The sequence below is a fragment of the Euprymna scolopes genome, chromosome 38, assembly GCF_053919585.1.
Source record: "Euprymna scolopes isolate OS-2025 chromosome 38, ASM5391958v1, whole genome shotgun sequence".
Taxonomy (NCBI): Eukaryota; Metazoa; Mollusca; class Cephalopoda; order Sepiida; family Sepiolidae; genus Euprymna; species Euprymna scolopes.
In genome coordinates this window covers 82,514,709-82,535,732 of record NC_136519.1, presented here as the reverse complement: position 1 = coordinate 82,535,732, position 21,024 = coordinate 82,514,709, and the positions used below count along the sequence as shown (strand labels likewise).

The window sequence follows — 21,024 nt, the reverse complement described above, 5'->3', positions numbered from 1 at the left end:
TAAATCTTTCCTGAAAACTGAAAATCTTTGGTCAATTTAGCAAAACTCAATTTTTGCTAATTTCTTCGAAAACTGTTTTCATTAATAGTTAATTTTCTACCTCATCGTTTTTCGTAATTTCTTTTTATTATGTGCATTACTGCAACATGACAATTCAGTAGATACTAGTGATGGGACGATTTCAATATTTTCCCCAGATTCCGATACAATTACCGATTCCGGTTCTTTATAAATCTCTAAACATTTACTATAAAGTTGTTATTTTTTCCGATTACCATAAAAGCACGTTTTAAGTTTGCAGATAGTTTCTTAAACATGAAAATGCACTTGTGGGGGTGGGGGGATGGTGGGTGAGGTTATCTATAAATTTTAGTTTGACTGGTCGTTTAAAATAAACATTTATTATTTTATATAATTACTACCAGCTGGAGAAAATCAAATAAAAAAAAAAGAGATAATTAAAGAAATCGTTTTGGCATTGGAAAATAGACACAAATTTTTCCGATTCCGATACCCCGAAAGATTCCGATTTTTCCAATTAATCGTCCCAACACTAGTAGATACCATTCATTTCACTTTAAATTCAACATTTCAATTTTCAAATTTCACTACAATAACAAAAAAATGTCATTCTTTGGTAAAACAAGTCATCTAACTACCTTATCTTCATAATAACTAGCCTAGGTGCCCAGCATTGCTCAGGTGTTTGTAGGTGTGTATTGAGCAAAAAAAAAAAAAAAAAGTGGCAGTAGGCAGGCAGGCAGGCTTGAACCCGTGATGTGAAGATGGAAAAGAAAGTGGAGGTGTGTGTAAGGGTGTTGGTTGAGCAAAAAAAAAAAAAAAAAAAAAAAAATTTTTTTTTTTTAAAAAGTGGCAGTAGGCAGGCTCGAACCCATACCGCGAAGGAGGGAAAACAACGTAGTAAAAAAAAACATGACATCTTTGCTGTTACGACCATCGCCAAACCAGAAGTGACATAGGTTTAAATTAAGGCTAGACAATCGAAAAGAGGGGATGACTTTCGAAAATATCGGCGAAAAAAGCAACCCTTCCCTGTAGAAAAGGGTCCAGTTCAGAGTGAAAGAATTAATGTTCTAGCCAATTTTTTATATTTGTCGTCCGAATGATACCAATCTCGTGAAAATCTGTCGCCTCTGTCAAAAGTTTCTGCGAGACATGATGATGATTGCAACGTCTTGTCAGACGAGTGCCACTCCCTCAGACAAATTCCATGAACCCAAAAATGACTTCTCTCGCTACAGGACCATTTTTATAGACAAATCCCTGAGGGAGTATCTATACAAAGATGATGTTACAGAGTCTTAGCTTTGTACGACAGCTGTCTCTCTCTCGGTTCAAAATGTTGAGATCCAGCAACAAGCAAGAGCAAGATAGCCAGCAACAAGTTAAACTGCAGACCAGCTTAATGCGGGTACTGGTCTCCCACTTTATGGTTTTTTAAATCAGAGATTTGTTTCTCCTAGAAAGGTTGCCTTCACCACGGCTTACAGGAGCCCTCTCCACCCCAACACACACATACATACACACAGACACACAAACATACATACATACATTTAAACAGATAGTCGAGATTTAGATTATAGATGAATCTATTGAAGTCTTAGCTTTCATGACAAAATCAATATTTTCAGTTTTCAGAGAGAACTCTCATGAGAGGGGAAAAGGAAGGTTAAGGTAAGACAACATGGAGAAGAGGAAGAGAGAAAAAAACAGAAGATTTACGTTGTATCAGAATTTACATTCAAATACATAAAGCTACTAGACAAGAACATGTCTTTGACAAATAGTCTGACAGAGAGCGGGGCCATTGTGGAATCTGCTGGGCGGGTTCTGTTGAGCTGAGGTATTTGTCTTAAAAGGTTTACTCCTGGCTGGTTTTGCATTCTCTTTAAAAACGGGTTAATTCATTGATAATCATCCAAAACGCCCTTATAAGGGAATGGCAACAGGGCTGCTCAGGCATTTTTGCAGGTCCAGAGTGCGTTACTTTTTTTGTGTACTGGTCAACCATCCCCACTTTCCAAACGTGTGCCATATTTACCTGTGGTGGTAGGTAGAGAATAGAAAAAAAGACAAAACAAGAGTGAGAGGAAGACAGAAAAAAAAGAAATAAAATCCAGTTAAATAGCGACAAAAAAATTTTTTTTATAATTCTAAATTAATATAAATCTCACCTGTTTGTTTAAATGCATGTATGTTTGTATGTCTGCCTAAAACTTTTGACAGAGAAAATGGATTTTCACGAGATCAGTATCGTTTTGAAGCTTGATCCTTCAGATGACAAGTATCGAAAAATTGGCCAAAAACATTAATTCCTTCACCCTCAACTGGGCACTTTTCTACAAGGAGGGGGTCGTGTTTTTGTTTCCCGATATTTTCAAAAGTCATCTCCTCTTTTCGATTGACTAGCTTTATTTTAAACCTTCATGGTTTAGCGATGGATGCAACAGCAAAGACGTTACTTTTTTTTCACATTCTTTCCCTCCTTCGCGGTACGGGTTCAAGCCTGCTTGCCAACTACCACTTTCTTTTCTTTTTTGCTCAACACACACCTCTCTCTGAACACCCAAGCAACCAGGCTAATAAATATAAAAGCAAAAATGTTTGTGTGTGTGTGTGTGTGTGTGTGCGTTTTTGTGTATGTCCAAGAAAGGATTTTTTTCTGCTTGCTTTTCGCTCGGGTTGCTTCTTCTTAAAACTTTTTATATCACGTCTAAATCATAATATGTACGAGTTACGAACTGGCGTCGTGTGTGTATTTAATTTGCCCGACTTACAAAACTTAAATATTCAACAGTTTTCGATCGCCGCACATCGACCCGACTTTTTCGTATAAAGATAGAAGCGAACAGACTCGCGATAAATAAAATACTGTTCCGCACTCAAAGTTGACGTCATTAAGTCGTCAAAAACGCGCACCTGCCGTTAAACATCGGTTTTTTTTTTTTTTTCACACTTTATTATTTTCCAACTGCGCACGCCAAGGCTTTGTTTTTTTTTTTTTAAACAAACACCCGGCCAACGATTTTTGTTTTTATTTACCCAAATAACACACACACCTCTAAACACCCGGGCAATGCCAGGTACCCCTCGCTAGTCTATTATATAAATCTCACCTGTCTGTTTAAATGTATGTATGTATGTCTGCCTAAAATTTTCGACAGAGGCAATGGATTTTCACAAGATTGGTATCATTTTGAAGCTTGACGTCTCAGACGATAAATATCGAAAAATTGTCCAAAAACATAAATTTCTTTACCCTCAACTGGGCAGTTTTCTACAAGGAGTGGTCGATTTCTTTGCAAGCCATCGGATCGGTTAGATTGACTTTGCCTAATTTTAACGTTCTGAACTTCCAGTTGCATCATGGAGTAGCGGTAAGACGTCAGTTTTTTTTTTTTTCACCTTCTTTTTCACCTTCACGTCACGGGTTCGAGCCTGCCTGCCTACTACCACTTTTTTTTTGTTCAACACACACCTCCAAACACCCGGACAATGCCAGGTACCCAGGCTAGTCCCAAATATAAGAAGGTATGGCTCTAGCAATTTTGCAGATATCAGTTTTTTTTTTTAAAAGGAAGTCACCACTTATCAAAACCCAAAGGCCACTCGAGGATACGAAATATTTTTTATGTGCAGAAAATGCATGGAACAGGCGCATTCTATTAATAGCTGTCTCCATAAAGTGAAGGAACCAAATCACAATACCTTGGAAGCAGTAGACTCTTTCTGGTGGATGTTAACTCAGTATGGCCACAAGAGCAGCTTGGGTGAAATTTTGGGAGTTGTTGCCAAGGCATCCCTCCCCCCTTCTACATACAGAGCAAGTTATGAGGGGCCTTCAATAAGTTTTCAGACTTTTTTTCGTACAGGCACTTTTATTGATAGTACACGCATGAAACTCTAGTCTCTTTCAAAGTAATCTCCTCCGGCTGCAATGTACTTGTTGTACCATTCCAACAGATTCTGGAAAGCTTCTTGCATTGTTACATTTTATTCTGATGATGATGACAGCTGAGTCATCAATTTGGTTTAAGTCTATTTAATTTCAAAAATAACACATGAAATATGCATGGTCCCCCGCGAGTGCACGGTGAAAAAAAAATGATTAAGTTCAGCATTTGCCCCCTCCCCCATTTAGCCCCAAAGTCCCCAGGGGACGTCAAATTCTGATGAAAATGTACAAACGGTGCCGTTTTAGGCTATAACATATGTAAATTTGAGTTCTGCACCATGCAAAAAAAAAAAAAAAAAAAAAAAAATCCATCATTTGGCCTCCCCCCCACCATTTAACCCAAAATATCCCCAAGGCTTTAACATTTTTAAATTGGAGTTCAACACCATGCAAGACTGCTAAATAGACATACACAGAAAATTTTGGACAAATATGGTAAAATAGTCCCAAAAATGGAGTGTTTTTATTAAGCCCTAAAAGAGCCCATGAGGCACGCCCAAGAGTTATCGCGAAATATAGACAAACAAAATTATATAGAAATCAGTTAGTTACAACTTTTCAGAAAGTTTTATAAAAATCCATGGCATCAATTTTTTTTAATAAACAAGAAAGTGTTTTAACCCGAAAGGCACCCCTAGGTGGTCAACTGGAGTTTTGCCGGAAAATCTGTTTTACTCATATCATGTTTAATGTTTGTGCAAAATTTGAAACAATTCCAAGGCATAGTTATTGAGAATAGTGTGGACAGACGCATGGACGAGGGTGAATTTACAGGTCCACCCTCCTTTTGTCGGGAGGACCAACAATTTTTGTCATTTCTTTGACTTAAACATTCGTCAGCGAAAATAGAAAACACGCAGTTGCTCAAAAAAATTTATATTTCTGTACATATAAGGTTTTTAATGACAGATTGACAAATCTGATGACCACATGACGGAGATGGCAGTGGTGGTGTGTTAGGTGTATCAGAATTTTTGTAGGAATTTTTGACACCCCTAACACGAAACTGCGAATTAAAATATAAAAATCTCGTAATTTCTCTGTTAAAAGTGGGTTATTTATTTTCTTTATGGATTATACTTCCAACATAAACTATTAAAGTTGTTTTAAAAGTAATAGAAATACTTTTTTTTTTTTTAAAAACAGTAATGAATTTTACGAACTCAATATTTTTCAATTTTTAAACTTTAAAAATCTATCAAAATTTTTCTATTGATTCTATTTTTACGATATTTTCAGGGTCAATGTGAAATTTTATGTTCTTTCCAATAAACCGAATATAATATTTTAGACAAACGTTTTTTTTTAAATTCACGCCCCCCCATTTTCAAGTTTCTATTAAAAAGTAAATGATTAATTTATGTTTAATAGTTTTATATATCACAAATTGAAGAGAAAAGGTCAATAAATAATATATTCAAATGTAAAACAAAAAAAAAAAAAACCCCGGTTTTTAGAAATTTACCTGTAAAGTCCGAAGTTTAAAACCTTTTTTAAAAAAAAAACACATTTTTTTTTTTGTTTTTTTTTTTAATGAAACCTTGGTCCTTGCTCCTTTAATTGAAAAAAAAATTAGGGCTTGAATTACATTTTTCGAGGAGTTATAAGCTTGGAAAGATGGGGTGGAATTATTCACTATTTTCACGAAATTTCTGATACACCTAGTGGTGTGTAGAAGACTGTGTTGCTAGCACCCCTTTCATCATTGTGTACGTTCTATATATATTTTATATTTGGCCTAGATGACAACAACATTCCAATCAGCATTGTTTTGCAAAAATGTGGTCACTTGCTGCCCAGAGATTTTGCATCCTTAACTTGATCTCACTTTAATGTCATCTCCCGGGCCTCTGCATAGACTTGTGACCGAATTCATTTGTTTGCCATCACTTGACCACAGGAAGATTCAGCATGTGACCCTTGGTTACGTTTTCTGGCCAAATTTATTGTTTTAATTCACTCCCGGGTATCTGCTTCTGCAACAGCGTACGCATCTCAATAACCATCGTAACAGCCTCTTCCATCTTTTCATCTCCTCAATTGTCTCATAACAACAGCCTCTAAGGTTTTCCTTGAGCTTAGGAATAACCAAAACTCACAGGGAGCAAACTATCCCCCCCTCCCGGCCCATAGATTAGACAAAGGGTTTCTTTGGAAAAAATTTTTTTTAATTCTGTGCAGAGGTCACCTCGGCTGAAATGTGAAAATAACACTAAAAAGGTGAAAACAGTAGTTTGAAGAACTCAAATAAGACCTGACCAAAGTTTTTTTTGATAAATCTCAAAAAAATGAAACGGCATTTTTTTCCACAAGAGTAATCTTACTAAAATAAATATTGTTTGCACCCTTTATGAAATGTAATCAATTTTTTTTAGCTTTACTTCACTTTTAATAGTGACGTAAAGAAGTGAGTGGCAGATTATGCCAGTTTGATTTTTGCAAATTGATACACTTTAAAATAAGTACATCTAGATAATGCTTTTTATATACTTGCAAATATACGAACGTTTATCTATCTATCTATAAAAGTGAAAGTATATGTCTGTGCGTGTGTGTGTCTGTCCGTGAAAGTATATGTGTGTGTGTCATTTCCCTACACAATAACTCTGTCAATTTTAAGTCTACAGACTCGAAATTTAATATACAGAGTATGGAGATTTGGGGAAAATGTGTCTTTAAAGGGGTCAAAGTTCAACGATTTGACATAATAAATAATGAATATGGAGCCATGTTTATATAGACATCTTAAATAGTTGTGGCTGCAAGATGTTTGTTCACATTACATTTTGGTAATTTGGCAGTTTAACTCATTGTACTCTTTAGTTATGAGAACCAGAAACTCAAAAAATATGGTGATTGAATGATTATTGTCGTCGTTCGCAAGAGTTTAGATTTGTTTCTTTACAGCATTGACTTTAAATAAAATATTTATATCTATTTACTTATATATCGAAAAAAAAAATAGATTATTTTTTTTTTCGATATATAAGTAAATATTGTTTTATTTTTATTATTGCTTCTTTTTCTAATACTTTTTTTTTTAATACAATTTTTAAAATATATTGTCTTTAAATAATTATTTATTTATATTTAAAAAAAGAAATGTGAAAACCTACGCAAACTATTACAGTTGTTGTTGCCGATTACGTTCGTTTAATCAAGTTGAGGAGAAATATAAAACTGTCGAATAGAAAGTTATACTTCTGAAAACCTCTTTATTTTAATCTTTTCCGTGTCCTTTACACATCAACTTATTAATTTCTGTTAAAAAATTTGTATTTTTTGTAACCATTAAACATTTCATTAATTTCTGCTAAAAAAATTCATATTTTTGTAACCATTAAACATTTTATTAATTTCTGTTAAAATATTCATTTTTTCTAACCATTAAACATTTTATTAATTTCTGTTAAAATATTCATTTTTTTCTAACCATTAAGCATTTTAATTTCTGTTAAGATATTCATTTTTGTAACCATTAAAGCATATCAAAAAATTAAAAATTACACGCTATATATTCATAAAAAATAAACATGTTTAAAAAAAAATTTACGTATATTGTGATATTTCAATACTGAAAAGAAACGAGTCAGAACTCTTCCAGTGGCAATCATTCAATCCCTACGTTTTTCAGCTTTTTGGTTTTCATAACTGAAAAGAATACAAGGAGTAAATCTAAACTTCTACATGTTGATAGCGTCAAGAAGAACGGAAGTGATTCCAAAGACAAGCAGTTCGAAGAAGAAAGCTATTATAAATAGAAAGCTTTATGACATTTAGGGTTTCAGTAGTGAACCGGAGATTTTGCTGATTGTCAGGTTGGTTGAGGGTATTTATGTCAAGAGTGCACCAGAGCAGTAAGTTTGCCAAACACATTCCATTGAAATACTATAAAGGGATGCCGCACTGCAGTGATGACAGAGGCTGGAGATTGATAGACAGTGTGGGATCTGGTTAGAGGTTATTTTTTGGACCCTATTTAAAAGGGAGAGACTAGGGGTAAATGCACCAACTCATATGTGGCGACAATACTCCATGCATGGGCAAATAGTTGCTTTTTAGAGACTCGGGATAATGTCAGGTGCAAGAAGTTTTCTAACCCGACGGTAAAAGACGTGCACTTTGCTTTGCAATTTATACTCACATGTCAGTTCAAGCGATAAATCTTTCAAACCGTCATCGTCTTCAGGAAAGTTTAGTCCAAAGAAAGCCATCCTGCAATAAAAATAAAATGTTTTTGTAAATTAAATGACAAAAACAATATCAAACATAAATTACAGAAAGAGTTTGGTCACACGTTAGAAAACATTATTTCATAAGGATAATCTGAAAATTTTAGAAAATCAAATAAATTTTCGGTAGTGCTTAGAACAGCTGCTCGATCAACAGCTGTATAATATCGGGAGGTTGTAGTGCCATGTCGCGCACATCTCCGTTGGGCTTTCCTCAAGGCCACAATTCTGTAGATGAAAAGTCGGCTGATGGTCTACTTGCGTTGCATGTTTAGTATTCTATGCAACCACTTTGTCCAGCACCTCTCACCCTAAAACTGAATATTTTAAATAAAATAAAATGGCAGTCCAATCAAAAATTTTGATCAAACCATGCATAAACTCAAACAAAACCAACATGCCTCCTGCCTTGATGCTTGCATTCACGAATATCCGTGGGCTTAGAACTAATTTACATGACGCTGAATCATCTCCTAGCAAACACCCCGGATATCTTGGTGCTAAGTGAAACTAACCTACACTCCTCCATCCCTCTAACCACTTTAACATCTCTGGCTATCTCCCACTTTGCTGTAAAGCCTCAAACATATGCACCGACTTAGAGTCTATATTCGAAATAGCACTCCCCTTGACTAGAGAATCAAAACTAGAATCAGACGACCAGGCCTTTGTGCTTTACATTTAATCTGCAACATAGCGTTAGCTACTTATATTTTCTCTACCACTCTCCCTCGACCCAGGATTGTACTCTAATCAACCAAGTCTCTGACAGCATAGATACAGCACTCTCCCTTGATACTACTGCACAAGTACATGTATTTGGTGACTTTACTGTCTACCGTAGTAATTGGTTTGGTTTCTCTACTTACGCAGATACAGCTGGTAGCATAACACATAGCTTCTCTATATCTCGTTCCTTATCACAGACGGTTACGTTTCCCAAACCAGCAAGATCATCAAACCTCACTTCTAGATCTATTTCTGGCCACAGTTCTTGATGATTGTGTAACGAATGCCTATAACCCACTTAGGAATGCTGATCACACTGTGATAATGGTAGAAATTCTCGACCCAAAGCTGAAGAGCCATTACTCAAAACAAGGAATAATAAGAAGGCTGACTGGGAAGCCATCAGGGATCTCATCATGAGGAAATTCTCTTCCCGCAGAACAGTGCGCAAATGAGACTACTGAATGGTTCAAAGCGGCAATTGAAGCTCACGTTATCATGTGGAAGTTCTATAGTATATAACATATTCGATGGGTTTCTAACAATATTCTGTATAATTTTTTAGTTTTAACTCATTTTTCCAAACTTCACATATTTAACAGTCAGCTCGCCACCATTTGTCTTTTTTCACACATATCCATAAACACTGTATGATTTTTAAACCGATTAAACATTTTAAAGAGAGTAAAATCACTCAAAACTTTTCCAGATAGGTAGAAGAGTAACTTATCTTGCCTTTGATAATATTTGTTATATTTTTTAATTTTTTACTTTTTACCACTTTTTTTGCACGTTTGTGGATTGTAATAAAATCCACATTATTTCGGCGCAGTACATAGGTACGTACAAAATGAATGCCAATCCTCAAAATGTATAAACATTTTGACCTTTCCCTTTACTTAAAAATTCACTAAAAATCAGGAAATTAATCAATTTTAATGAAACTTTTCACTATTTATCAAATAATGATCGCGGAATATAATGAACTAATTATTTTTATTTAAATCTTAGTGGAAATGTATTATTTTGTTTAAACAAAAAATACATTTATTAAAGTTAGGATTTTCAGTAGTAAATAAAAAACACAAGAATTTTTGCTTTTTTTATATAAATAAAGCATCGTAATTTGTAACAATAAAAAAAATACAATAATTTTTACAGGAACATTACGAAAAAAGCCCCTAAAGTCTGTATTAGTGAATTCGATATAACTCGAAGAAAAATGAATTTCTCAAACTACCGATATTACTATTAAATTAAGTATTGTTTATTTAATATTTTCACAAAAAAAAAAATTATAATAGCAAAAATATTTTTTTTTTTTAAATTACAGATTTCACATAATTTTTATATGCAAGATTTTAATAATTTCCTTGCTCACAAGAATGTGAAACTTTCGGTGTAACATAATTTTTAAATAATCTCGAACAATAATTAAAAGAAAAATTAATTTAAAAACAGGAACATAAAAAATAAATTAAAAAATGATAAAAATTGATACAAACCTTCAGAATAGGAATGTATGGATGCACATCTGGGAAAAAAAAAAGAAAGAAATCTGATACCCCTACCTCCTTTTACTATCATGACTTCATTTTGAAACAGCGTTTCGATTGGGCTTTCGTATAATCGCGTTTACACACCTTTATTTGTTGTGTTTTTGGCGAATGATAGAATTACTTAATTAAGTTATTTTTGCACAAGTAAGGTGTTTTTTTTTTTTAAATTTAATTCAATATCTTAGGACTTTACTAATTATCTTTGAAATAGACCCGGAAAACTAATATTTATCTTTTAAAGGATTTTTACAATGAATTTATTTAACTTCAAAATTTAGCTGAATTGGTTAGCTCGCCGTGAAAACATTTTTCATAACGTTTTTTTTTTTTTTCACGTGTACAATTTTCCTTTAGAAAATAAATTTTAGTCTCTCATATTTCAAATACAATCAAAAAGTAGTCGGAAACCTACAAAAAAATTATGATAAATCGGCTTTCAAAACTAGGTCCCCCCTATCTTTATCTGCCCATTCTTGCCCGTACCGAGCAATACATAAATACTAATTTAGTTAAACAAACAACAGCAAATAACATATTATAACTAAATTAATTCAAACTTGACTAATTTCCAGTTCTGTTTTCGTATGTTTATATCAAAAATATCTTTTATGCTTTTAAGGTAGAGTTGACAGATCGACTTTTTAAATTTTTTTTTTTTTTTTTACAAAAGGAGTTACCATTCATCAAAGCCAAGAGGCCACTCGAGGATAAAGGTTAATGAGTGTACAGTAGTCAATGAAATAATATAGTAATTGTTAGTAGTGGAAATTTGGTAGATTGGATTACTTAAGGGGAATAGCTCATTAAGAACTTGTTTACATTGGACTTGAAGACGATCGTATTATAGTCAGCTAGAAAGCATGGAAACAGAAGAGAGTTCCACAGGTGTGCATTTCGAAGAAAGAAACTTTGTTCATGGAATCTATGTTTAGGTTTAGGCACAGATAGGTGAGGGGGGGGATTATTGATAGTGGTTCCAGCTAAATGAGTGTTTTTTGTGAAAGTTTGGTGAAGGGGGACCATAGATTGGAGCTCAGACGAGCACTTGCCATGAAAATAATGATAAAGCAGAGACAGGCTCGCAACGTCTCTTCTGTGGGAAAGAGGTTGCAAAGAAGAGAAAAAAGAATCCCCCACTAGGCTAAAAAGTCTATTTTGAACTCTGTCAAGGCAGGATAAGCGGCTTCTGTACCTGCCCAGATGTTGCCACAGTATTCCATCCTTGGATGCACCTGGCTCTTATACAGGAAGAGAATTGCATCGGCAGAGAGATATCTACTAGAGCAGTAGAATGATCCCACCATTTTTCCAGCAACATAGGCAACGGATTTGATGTACATGTTCCATTTCAAACCAGGAGTAAAAGTCAGACCTAGAAGCTTGTCAAAGACGAGAGCCATTCATTTCAATTGATGCTAGAGCATTGATGATGTAAAGATAGAAGCTTGGTTTTAAACGCATTAAAATTAACCAGCCACTTTTTTCCCCCATTGTACCACATGCTCAAGATCAGAGGAGAGAGAACGAGTGAGAACTCAGTCATTTATGGCCTTTGAAGTGTTGCCATAGATGGCAGTGTTGTCAGCATAAATGTCTATGAATAATCTTAGGATGTGATTTGGGAGATCATTAATGTACATCAGGAAGAGAGTTGGGCCCAGGATGGACACCGGAGAGACTCCAGCATTAATACTGTGAGCTTCTAATTTCTGTCCATCAACCACTACTTTTATGAACCTATCAGAAAGAAATGGTTTAATAACCACCCCCTTAAGTAGACATTCTAAATATCCACACTAACGTAATGGGGTTTGCATTACTGTACACAGATTCGAAAAAGTTGTCAAAAAACAAATATATAACAAATAAATGTTATCAAAAGCAAGATAAGTTACTTTTCTACCAAACTGGATATATTTTTCATGTTTTTATTCAATGTAAAATGTTTATTCAGCTCGAAAAACATGCAATGTTTACCGATGTATTGGAAGATTCAAAATGGCGCCCGACTTTCTCTTTAACACGGTAAGTTTGGGAAAAAGTGTTATAAATAATAAACTAGACAAAATACTATAAAAAAAACACCGAATATGTGTCAATCTATGTCACGGTAACATATATGGAGCAAGTTTCTAACAGTATTTTGTCTAGTTTTATATTTATAGCACCTTTCCCAAACTTTACCGTGTTAAAGAGAGAGTCGGGTGCCATCTTGAATTTTCCAATACATCGGTAAACACAGTATGTTTTTCGAGCTGAATAAACATGTTACATTAAATTAAAACACCGAAAACATATCCAGTTTGGTAGAAAAGTAACTGATCTTGCCTTTGATAACATTTATTTGTTATATATTTGTTTTTTGACAACTTTTTCGAATCTATGTGTACAAACCCACCTACTGTACTTACAATAACCCTTATCCCTGAGTGGCTTCCGGGCCTTGATAAGTGGTGACCACGGACCACCTTGTAAAAAAAAAGAAAAAAAAAGCGCCTCCTCTATTAGAATCATAAATAAACGAGTCGTTTTACCAAGAACATTCAAACTCTACTCAGTAAAGAGTTAACTAATGCTTCTTGCGAAGCATGCGCAGCTGCATCAGTCACCTACCAGACTCAGCCGCGATGCAAAATGGTGCAATGATTTTGCAACCGAGAAGAAAGACGACTGGTTTTTGTCATGCCAGGTAAGTTTTGCCAGTTAGTTCTAAATTATGCGAGATTAAATTTCTTACATCAGATACAGGAGGAACCGGGGGGGAGGGGGGATCGCATAGGGTAGAATTAGCTGCAAAGTGCTCAGCTAAGAGTTTGGTTTTGTTCGATGCTGACGAGATAACCAGTTTTTAAGCAAAAACAACCGTACTTAATTGTCATGTCGAAAATAGTAATATATCCAAAAATTACGAAAATTCATCGAGTAGAAAATTTATAGTTAAAAGTAATTTTTACCGAAAATTGAGGGGGTGACGGCATTTTCCCTAGATGTGAACACCTTGAAGATTGCGAATACAGGAAAAATACTTATCTCCCTTTTCGCCACTTTATTGGGCCAATTGGCTGACGTTTTCTTTCAGCCGATAGCAATATGTTTTTTTATTAAAATCACAATGGTTTTTCTACGCGATAAACGTTACTATTTTCGACATTACAATTAAGTACTGTTTGTTCTTGTTTCAAATCAAATTTAAAAAAAAAATTATCTTTCGACTATCAACAAGCACCATTCTTTTTTTTTTAATAAAAAAAAAAAATAAATAAGCAAAAATTGAAATGATGTAAAATATGCTTTCTAAAGTAAGCAATCTGAGTTATGTCCCCTGTTTCTGCAAATTTTTAACCAGCTGTCACCTTTCTTCAACCACCTCAGCAATTTTTTAACATCCGATAGCAAAACAAAACGGGTTTGAAAATTATGAATAAGTAAACGTTATCAAAGGCAGGATAACCTAACTTAGTCCTTTTTATTTCGTTTTTCTTTTTTTTTCTTTTTTTTTTTAACTTTTTTTAAAGCATTTATTTACTTCGAAACAAAATTAGTGTCAGGTCTGTTGATGTAGAACGAAATAAAAAGGCGGTTTCGATACAGCCCTATCAACCCTAGATAATCGTTCAAAGATCGTAAATTAAACAAAACACTCGTTTGTCCTAAAATCTACGGAATAAATATCACAGTGATATTTATGTCGGTGGATTTCTGTCAGTATTTTTACTTATTATTATTAAAAAAATTTTTTTTTTTTCAAGTTTCTGACCGATTCTTAGAACGTCAAAGGCAAGAGCACCATGGCGCCATGTTTGTTTTCGATTTAACTTAAGCGCTCAACACAACTTGCGTTTCACACTTAAAACATGATTTAAAATGAGTTAAAACATTAATTACTTATGGAGATAGGTAGAAGAGTAACTTATCTTGCCTTCGGTAATATTTATTTCTTATACATTCGTTTGTTTTTTTTTACCAATTTATTCCTAACTCAGTCGATTGTAAAACAAACCCTCCTACAGATCACGTTTATACTGTATTTTAAACTTTAAAAAAACATTCCGTTTTAACATAAAAGAAGCGAAACTTGAATAAAATAATAAATAGAAATTTCTAAATTAATCAAAAACTTAGATATAAAAACATTGAAAAAAAAAACGTCAAAAATTAAAATTGTCAAACAAAAACATTCAAGGAAAAAAAAGGATTTTGAATCAAAGCGCCAGAATGAAGTTAAGTTTATTTCTTGTTTTTTTTTTATTTATTTTTGCAACGTATTAAACGAAAAGCACGAGTTATTACTTACCTAGAGTTTCTGTCGATATAAATGGATTTATATGTGAATAAAATGTCTAATATTTATGCAAAAATGTCTTTTTTCTCTGTCTCTTTGCATGTCGTACAAGGAAAAGATATCATAAGTTTAAAAAAATGTTTCACTTCAAATTTCGACAAGCTGCAATCTGATTGGTTGAGAGAACAGCTTCGTTTTGAGTGACGTCACGAACACCGATGATTTTGATTATGAATAGGAATATCAAAGGGCCGATAACTCCATCAATAGTTTTAGTCGATTCGAGTTATCGCCCTTAGCAGGATCTGCGTTCTCTTTCCTAAGAAACAATGTTCCTATTTACAATGCCTCCCCACGGGACAGAGTTAGACACCAGGGTCGTTTTTTAATGTGGAGAAAAGGAACAAAAATAACAATTGTCCCAGTCGTGAAGGATTTCTCCTCCATTGACAGAGATCAAGAAATTGAAGTGTATATCTGGAGAAGTATTTATTTGCTTCCCCACTGAGCAAATTAGGCACAAGGTCGTTTTTTAATGTGGAGAGAGAGGGAGGGGGAGGAAAAAGGGGACCAGCTCCCGATGGGTGGGAAATGGGAGCTGGATAGTGACAATTAGTATGAAGGGTTGCCCCTATATTGACCAAGGTCTGATATGTGGGGTTACCCCCACATATGGTCTTTGCTTGCAGTATCTGTCGGAGCAGATACTACACTTTGATCTTGACCCAAAGGCCAAGTTGTAGGTAGTACCATTCCCAAAGATCCCTGGCTGTCGGTGATCAGGTCGGTTGTCGCTCCGGGTACCCCCCCCTCTTCTGTGGCTGGTCATTCGCATACATAACGACCTCTATGCATGGAAGAGCTCGGGAAGCAAGGATCTGAGTCGGCTGAAGATGCCGATTATGGGCGAAGGTACCCTGGTGGTGGCGGAGGAGGCAGGTACCCAGCTCACATTCCTTGCCTTTGGGTGGACATTCCAACCTGACAGGTGTCTCTCTGTCCTAACCAGTGGTGTGAAGGCAGACCAACACCTGCTGACCAATCACAGAAAGAAACAAGTTATAGCAGTCACCACTTATCAAGGCCTGGAGGCCACTCGAGGATAAGGGCTAACGAATGTAAGGTAGTTAAGTAATCGTAAATAGTATAGAATTGGGTAGAATGTGGATTATTTAAGGGGACGGCTCAACAAGAATTTGCTTACATTGGACTTGAAGGCTACCATATTTTAATCTCCGAACGACGAGAAATTTGATTTTTTTTTTTAAATACTGTGACATTTTATCCTTTGGGTGCAAGTTTAGAATCCAACTTAATTTTTTTAAAAATATGGAAACATCTTCATGATCTGTAGCAAAACAAAAATGTCATATTCCTAAAATCACATAAATTGATCAAGTAGTTATATATATATATATATATATATATATATATATATATATATATATATGTGGTGATCGTCACTTTTTAACAGAAGACCATCTTTCCTTGCTTTATTGTTGATTATTTATCCATTTCCATGTATTCTTTTTTGTTATTTAATTTTTATTCATTTTATCATTTGTTTTTATTTAATTATTTATTTTATTTTTAAATTTATATATATATATACACACACACACATATATATGCATGTGGAGATGTGATCAAGATGCAGTGTCTACCTCTCTCTCTCTCTCTCTCTCTCTCTATATATATATATATATATATATATATATATATATATATATATATATATATATATATATATATATAGTAGAGATTTAGAAGGCTATCAGAATGCGAGGAATGAAATATAGGCGGTGTTCGTGAGAGAAGACGAAAACAAGTGGCGATTTACAAATCAATAAGTACATACATATATGTCTATATATACATATATTTATTCAGTTGTATTAAATACAAATGTCTTATTGTTATGTCTGTGACATAACTTATATATCCATAATATATTTTTGAAAAAATTCCCTTTTCAAATGGTGGATTGATTCAAAACATGCTAGATGATGGAGCAGAAAATGAATTGAATGGCTGTGTGGAACCTTGGAGCAAATGTAAGGAGGGGATTTATATGCATGGCGTGTTTTAGGTAATTAACATATTTTTTGTTCTTTTTTTTATATAAATTTGTTTTGTACATATATATATATATTTTTTTTTTTTTAGTTTATAACTTGTTGCTTTAGCGTAAGCTTTTTTTATTTTGTATATTCTATGTCTATTTCGTTTTCTTCATTTTTTTTTCTGCTGTTATGTATTATTCATTTATTTGTTTAATTTATTTACGTCCTTGCTTGTTCAGTGGAATGACCTTGTGTATCTAGGTCGCACAAGTTGCTAGCAGACTTGCATGGGTTAACTTTTGAAGTCATCACGCGCCGATGCTGAGAACATCTACACCATATTCTCTGATACCGACCCTCACATAGAATTCGCCATCGAACACCCCCAGCGATGACAGATCCCTATCACTCCTAGATTTCAACCTCAAAATATCAGATGAGGAGACCGTCACTACTAAATTCTATCGAAAAGCAGCCAGTCAAAGTATATTTGTACACTACAGGTCAGCCCTCCCTACTAAGGCCATTATCGGATATGCAAGGAATGAGATCATCCGCATTCAAAACAAGTGCAGTAAGCCAAAAGACAAGACAGAATGCACAAAACAGTTCCACCAGGTCCTAGAGACAAATGGATACCCTAACACTGTCATTAAACACCTCTGGAACACGAAAAAACGTGTAAGAAGATTCCCTACTAATACCTGCTTCCTTAAAATGCCCCATCTCAGTGACAAGATCACAACGGCTATCCACAGGGCTATCAGAAGGGAGGGTCTCAATATGCAACTAGCCCACTCTGGACCATCCCTTAGACAGCAGCTTTCTAAACGCAAGCGCAACGAGGACCCACCACCATGCACACTGACAAATTGCCCCATATACCCCGCAACCATTTGCCATGTGTAGGGGTCTCATGGTGCTGCCCACATAGAATTTTCAGCAAGCAGAGCATTCTAGTTTGTAGACTACATTATTTAAAATGACAGAGGTGATAATCAAAATTTGTGCCTTTTGTTTCCAAAAAAGTACGGAGGTCTGTAGCGACATCATCTTTAGATACATGTATCAACAGAACAGGTGAAAATTAATTTTATTGTCTGTGTAGTTCATTATTAAAAATCGGGTTTGTATTACTGTACATATAGATTCGAAAAAGTTGTCAAAAAACAAATATATAACAAATAAATGTTATCAAAGGCAAGATAAGTTACTTTTCTACCTAACTGGATATGTTTTCAGTCTTTTTATTTAATGTAACATGTTTATTCAGCTCGAAAAACATGCAATGTTTACTGATGTATTGGAAAATTTAAAATGGCGCCCGACTCTCTCTTTGACACGGTAAGTTTGAGAAAAGGAGTTATAAGTACAAAACTAGACAAAATACGGTTAAAAACTTGCTCAATATATGTTACCATGATATAGGCTGACATATATTTGGTGGGTTGCACCAAAAAATATTTCAATACAGTGACCACCCCCACATGCTGTCAACAAAAAAAATATAAACGAGATTCTATTTTTCCATGGGATTAAATATGTACATGTTTTATGAATTAATAAAATATTTTAGAGTGGCCGATCACTTTATTATAATAAATTTAAAGTAAAATTATCATCCAATTCGGTATGTGTGCATAACTGTTTTTATTTATATTCATTTATTTTCACTGTGGGAGACAATTACATTTTTAAAAAGATTTTCAATTAAGGTCTCCTCGAGAAGACCTTAATTGAAATTTTTTTTTTTTAATTACATTTTCACCCCAAACAAGGCACATTGCCATTTTGATGTAGGGGGCTACTATTAGGGGAAACAACTACTGGGGTACTATGTAGGGATTTGGGCAGCAAGATGTTGGTTCACGTTGCACTTGAACTTATGCATGTCAGTACAGTTGGGGAAGCAGTGACCTGGAATGGAATTCCAAAGTCTAGCAGTTCTGGGGAAGAAACTACTGGAGTAGAAAGATCTTTTACATCTAGAGATCTCTACAGTGTGGGGGTGGGATTTCGCAGCTTGTCGGGTCTGTCGAGGGTGCCCACGTCGTGGGGGCACAAGTGCTTGCAGTTCATCAGAGCATTCACCATTAAAATACTTGTAGAAAAGGCAGAGGGATGCAACGTTTCGTCGATGGGACAAAGGCTGAAGCTTAGATGCCAGTTTAGGGCCTATCAGATTTGCGACTCTCTTTTGAACCCTGTCAAGGAGCGAGAGACTAGTAACCGATGCACCAGCCCAAATATGACAGCAATACTCCATACATGGGCGAATGGTTGCCTTATAGAGGTACAGGATACTTTCGGGCATTAGTAGCTTTCTAGCACGGTAGAGAGAACCTACCTTTTTTGCATCGGTCCTGGGAATGCTCTCAATGTAATTGTTCCAACTCATGTTTCCTGTGAACGTTAGGCTGAGGAGTTTAAATGATGTACTTTCAGATAAAGAGTCTTTGGCCATTGCTATTGGTGGTAGAAAAGGTTTCTTGTAATTATTGAAGGAAACAAGTTTAGTCTTCGCAGAATTGAATGTGACCATCCATTTATGTCCCCATTCCACTACAGTGTTTCTACTATTTCTTTAGATATTTGTTCATTTGTTTTCCTGTCGTGTCTGTTATAGAGCGTGGTGTCATCAGCATATATACCCATCTCACAGACAATTTTGTTAGGGAGGTCATTTATGAATATTAGGAATAATAGAAGTCCAAGGATAGACACCTGAGGCACTCCCGCATTTATATTGTATTGTTTAGATGTACGACCATCGAGGACAACCTGGATTTTTCTCTTATCTAAGTAGGATTTTATTATGTTAAGTATTCTTCCAGTGATACCATATGATCTGATTTTCCTGAGAAGACCTTCATGCCATACCCTGTCAAAAGCCTTAGATATATCTAGAGCTACCGCTCTACTCTTCACCGCTTTATCCAGTGAATGGTATATACGTTCAGAGATTACAGTTAGGATATCCGCTGTGGAACAGGCTTGCCTAAATTCATGTTTGGTCAGTCAGAAGTTTAGCATCTGTAAGGTGATGGACTAAAGCTTGGTTAATAATGGACTCAAATATTTGGGCGAAAAGTGGGAGGAGGCTAATTTACTGGGTCAGTTCTTTCGCCAGAATTCTTGAAAACTGGTACCACAGAAGCAGTTTTCAAGCAGGCAGGAAAGCAAAATTTATGAAGGCATTTGTTGTAAAGTTTGGAGAGAACTGGAGCTACTTCGGCAGAGCATTTTTTAATAGCGTAGCCGGGATGAGATCGGGTCCACATGCTTTTGAAGTGTCAAGGTTTTGTGTAATTTTTTATTAAAAACAAAACAATAACTCAAAATAAAGCATTAAGTAGTTCTTTTGTACATGAATTTTATTTCTGTTGTAGTTGCAGTCTCCAGGTTTAACTCAGTCTCTGCCTGCTCCAAATTCGGATTTGTTACTGTCGGCTTATTTGAAGCTACAAGAGGTGCGCAATAAGTAATGCTCCTGACCTACTTCCAGTTGTCTGATCTAGCTGAAATTTTGCATGTGCAATGATTTATATCTCTACGGGTTATGCGGCAAATTACAGCTCTGAACTAATTGTGGTTTCTGCTTTACAGGTGTTTGAACTGAGTCAGGTGCGAAATGGAGCCTGTTGAATGTCGAGCAGTGATCCGGTTTTTGTATTTGAAAGGATGCACACCACAGGAGACTTTTGATGAAATGAAAGAAACTTATGGTGATAATGCCCGATCATATGACCTTGTAAAACGCTGGCACCGTGAATTCAAACATGGCCGGAAGTCTATGGAAACAACTCCCAGACCTGTTCGTCCCACCCCCTTCTGCCAATAATGAGGCATCTGTCCGTCAAGTTGAGGCTGCCATTTTGGAAGATCGGCGCATTACTATTAGCCAAATAGCCCAAGATGTCAAGATTAGTACAGGGTCTGTGGAAACTATCATTCATGACCATTTGCATATGCATAAGGTGTCTGCCAGATGCATTCCCAGGTTGCTCACACCATTCCAGAAGCGAGAACGCGTTGAGTGCTTGAGGATGAATTTGGAGATGTGCCAAGAAGATGAGTCAAAGTTTTTCAAAAGACTGATTACACAGGATGAAATCTGGGTCCATCACTATGATCCAGAGACCAAAGCCCAGTCAATGCAGTGGAAGCACTTTGACTCACCACC

At 35.3% G+C, this 21,024-nt stretch overlaps 1 protein-coding gene across 1 annotated transcript in view; it reads right to left on the bottom strand.

Annotated features, from left to right (window-relative positions):
* LOC145263228 (uncharacterized) overlaps positions 1-14,966 on the bottom strand; it is an 84,015-nt gene extending 69,049 nt beyond the window's left edge. Inside the window, exons 1-2 of the mRNA XM_080120313.1 lie at positions 14,791-14,966; positions 8,121-8,191 (exon numbers count right to left, since the gene is read on the bottom strand). Of these exons, the coding sequence (XP_079976439.1) occupies positions 8,121-8,190 (70 nt within the window). The 5' untranslated portion in view covers position 8,191; positions 14,791-14,966. The remainder of the gene's footprint in view (positions 1-8,120; positions 8,192-14,790) is intronic.
* Between the last annotated feature and the right edge of the window lie 6,058 nt (positions 14,967-21,024).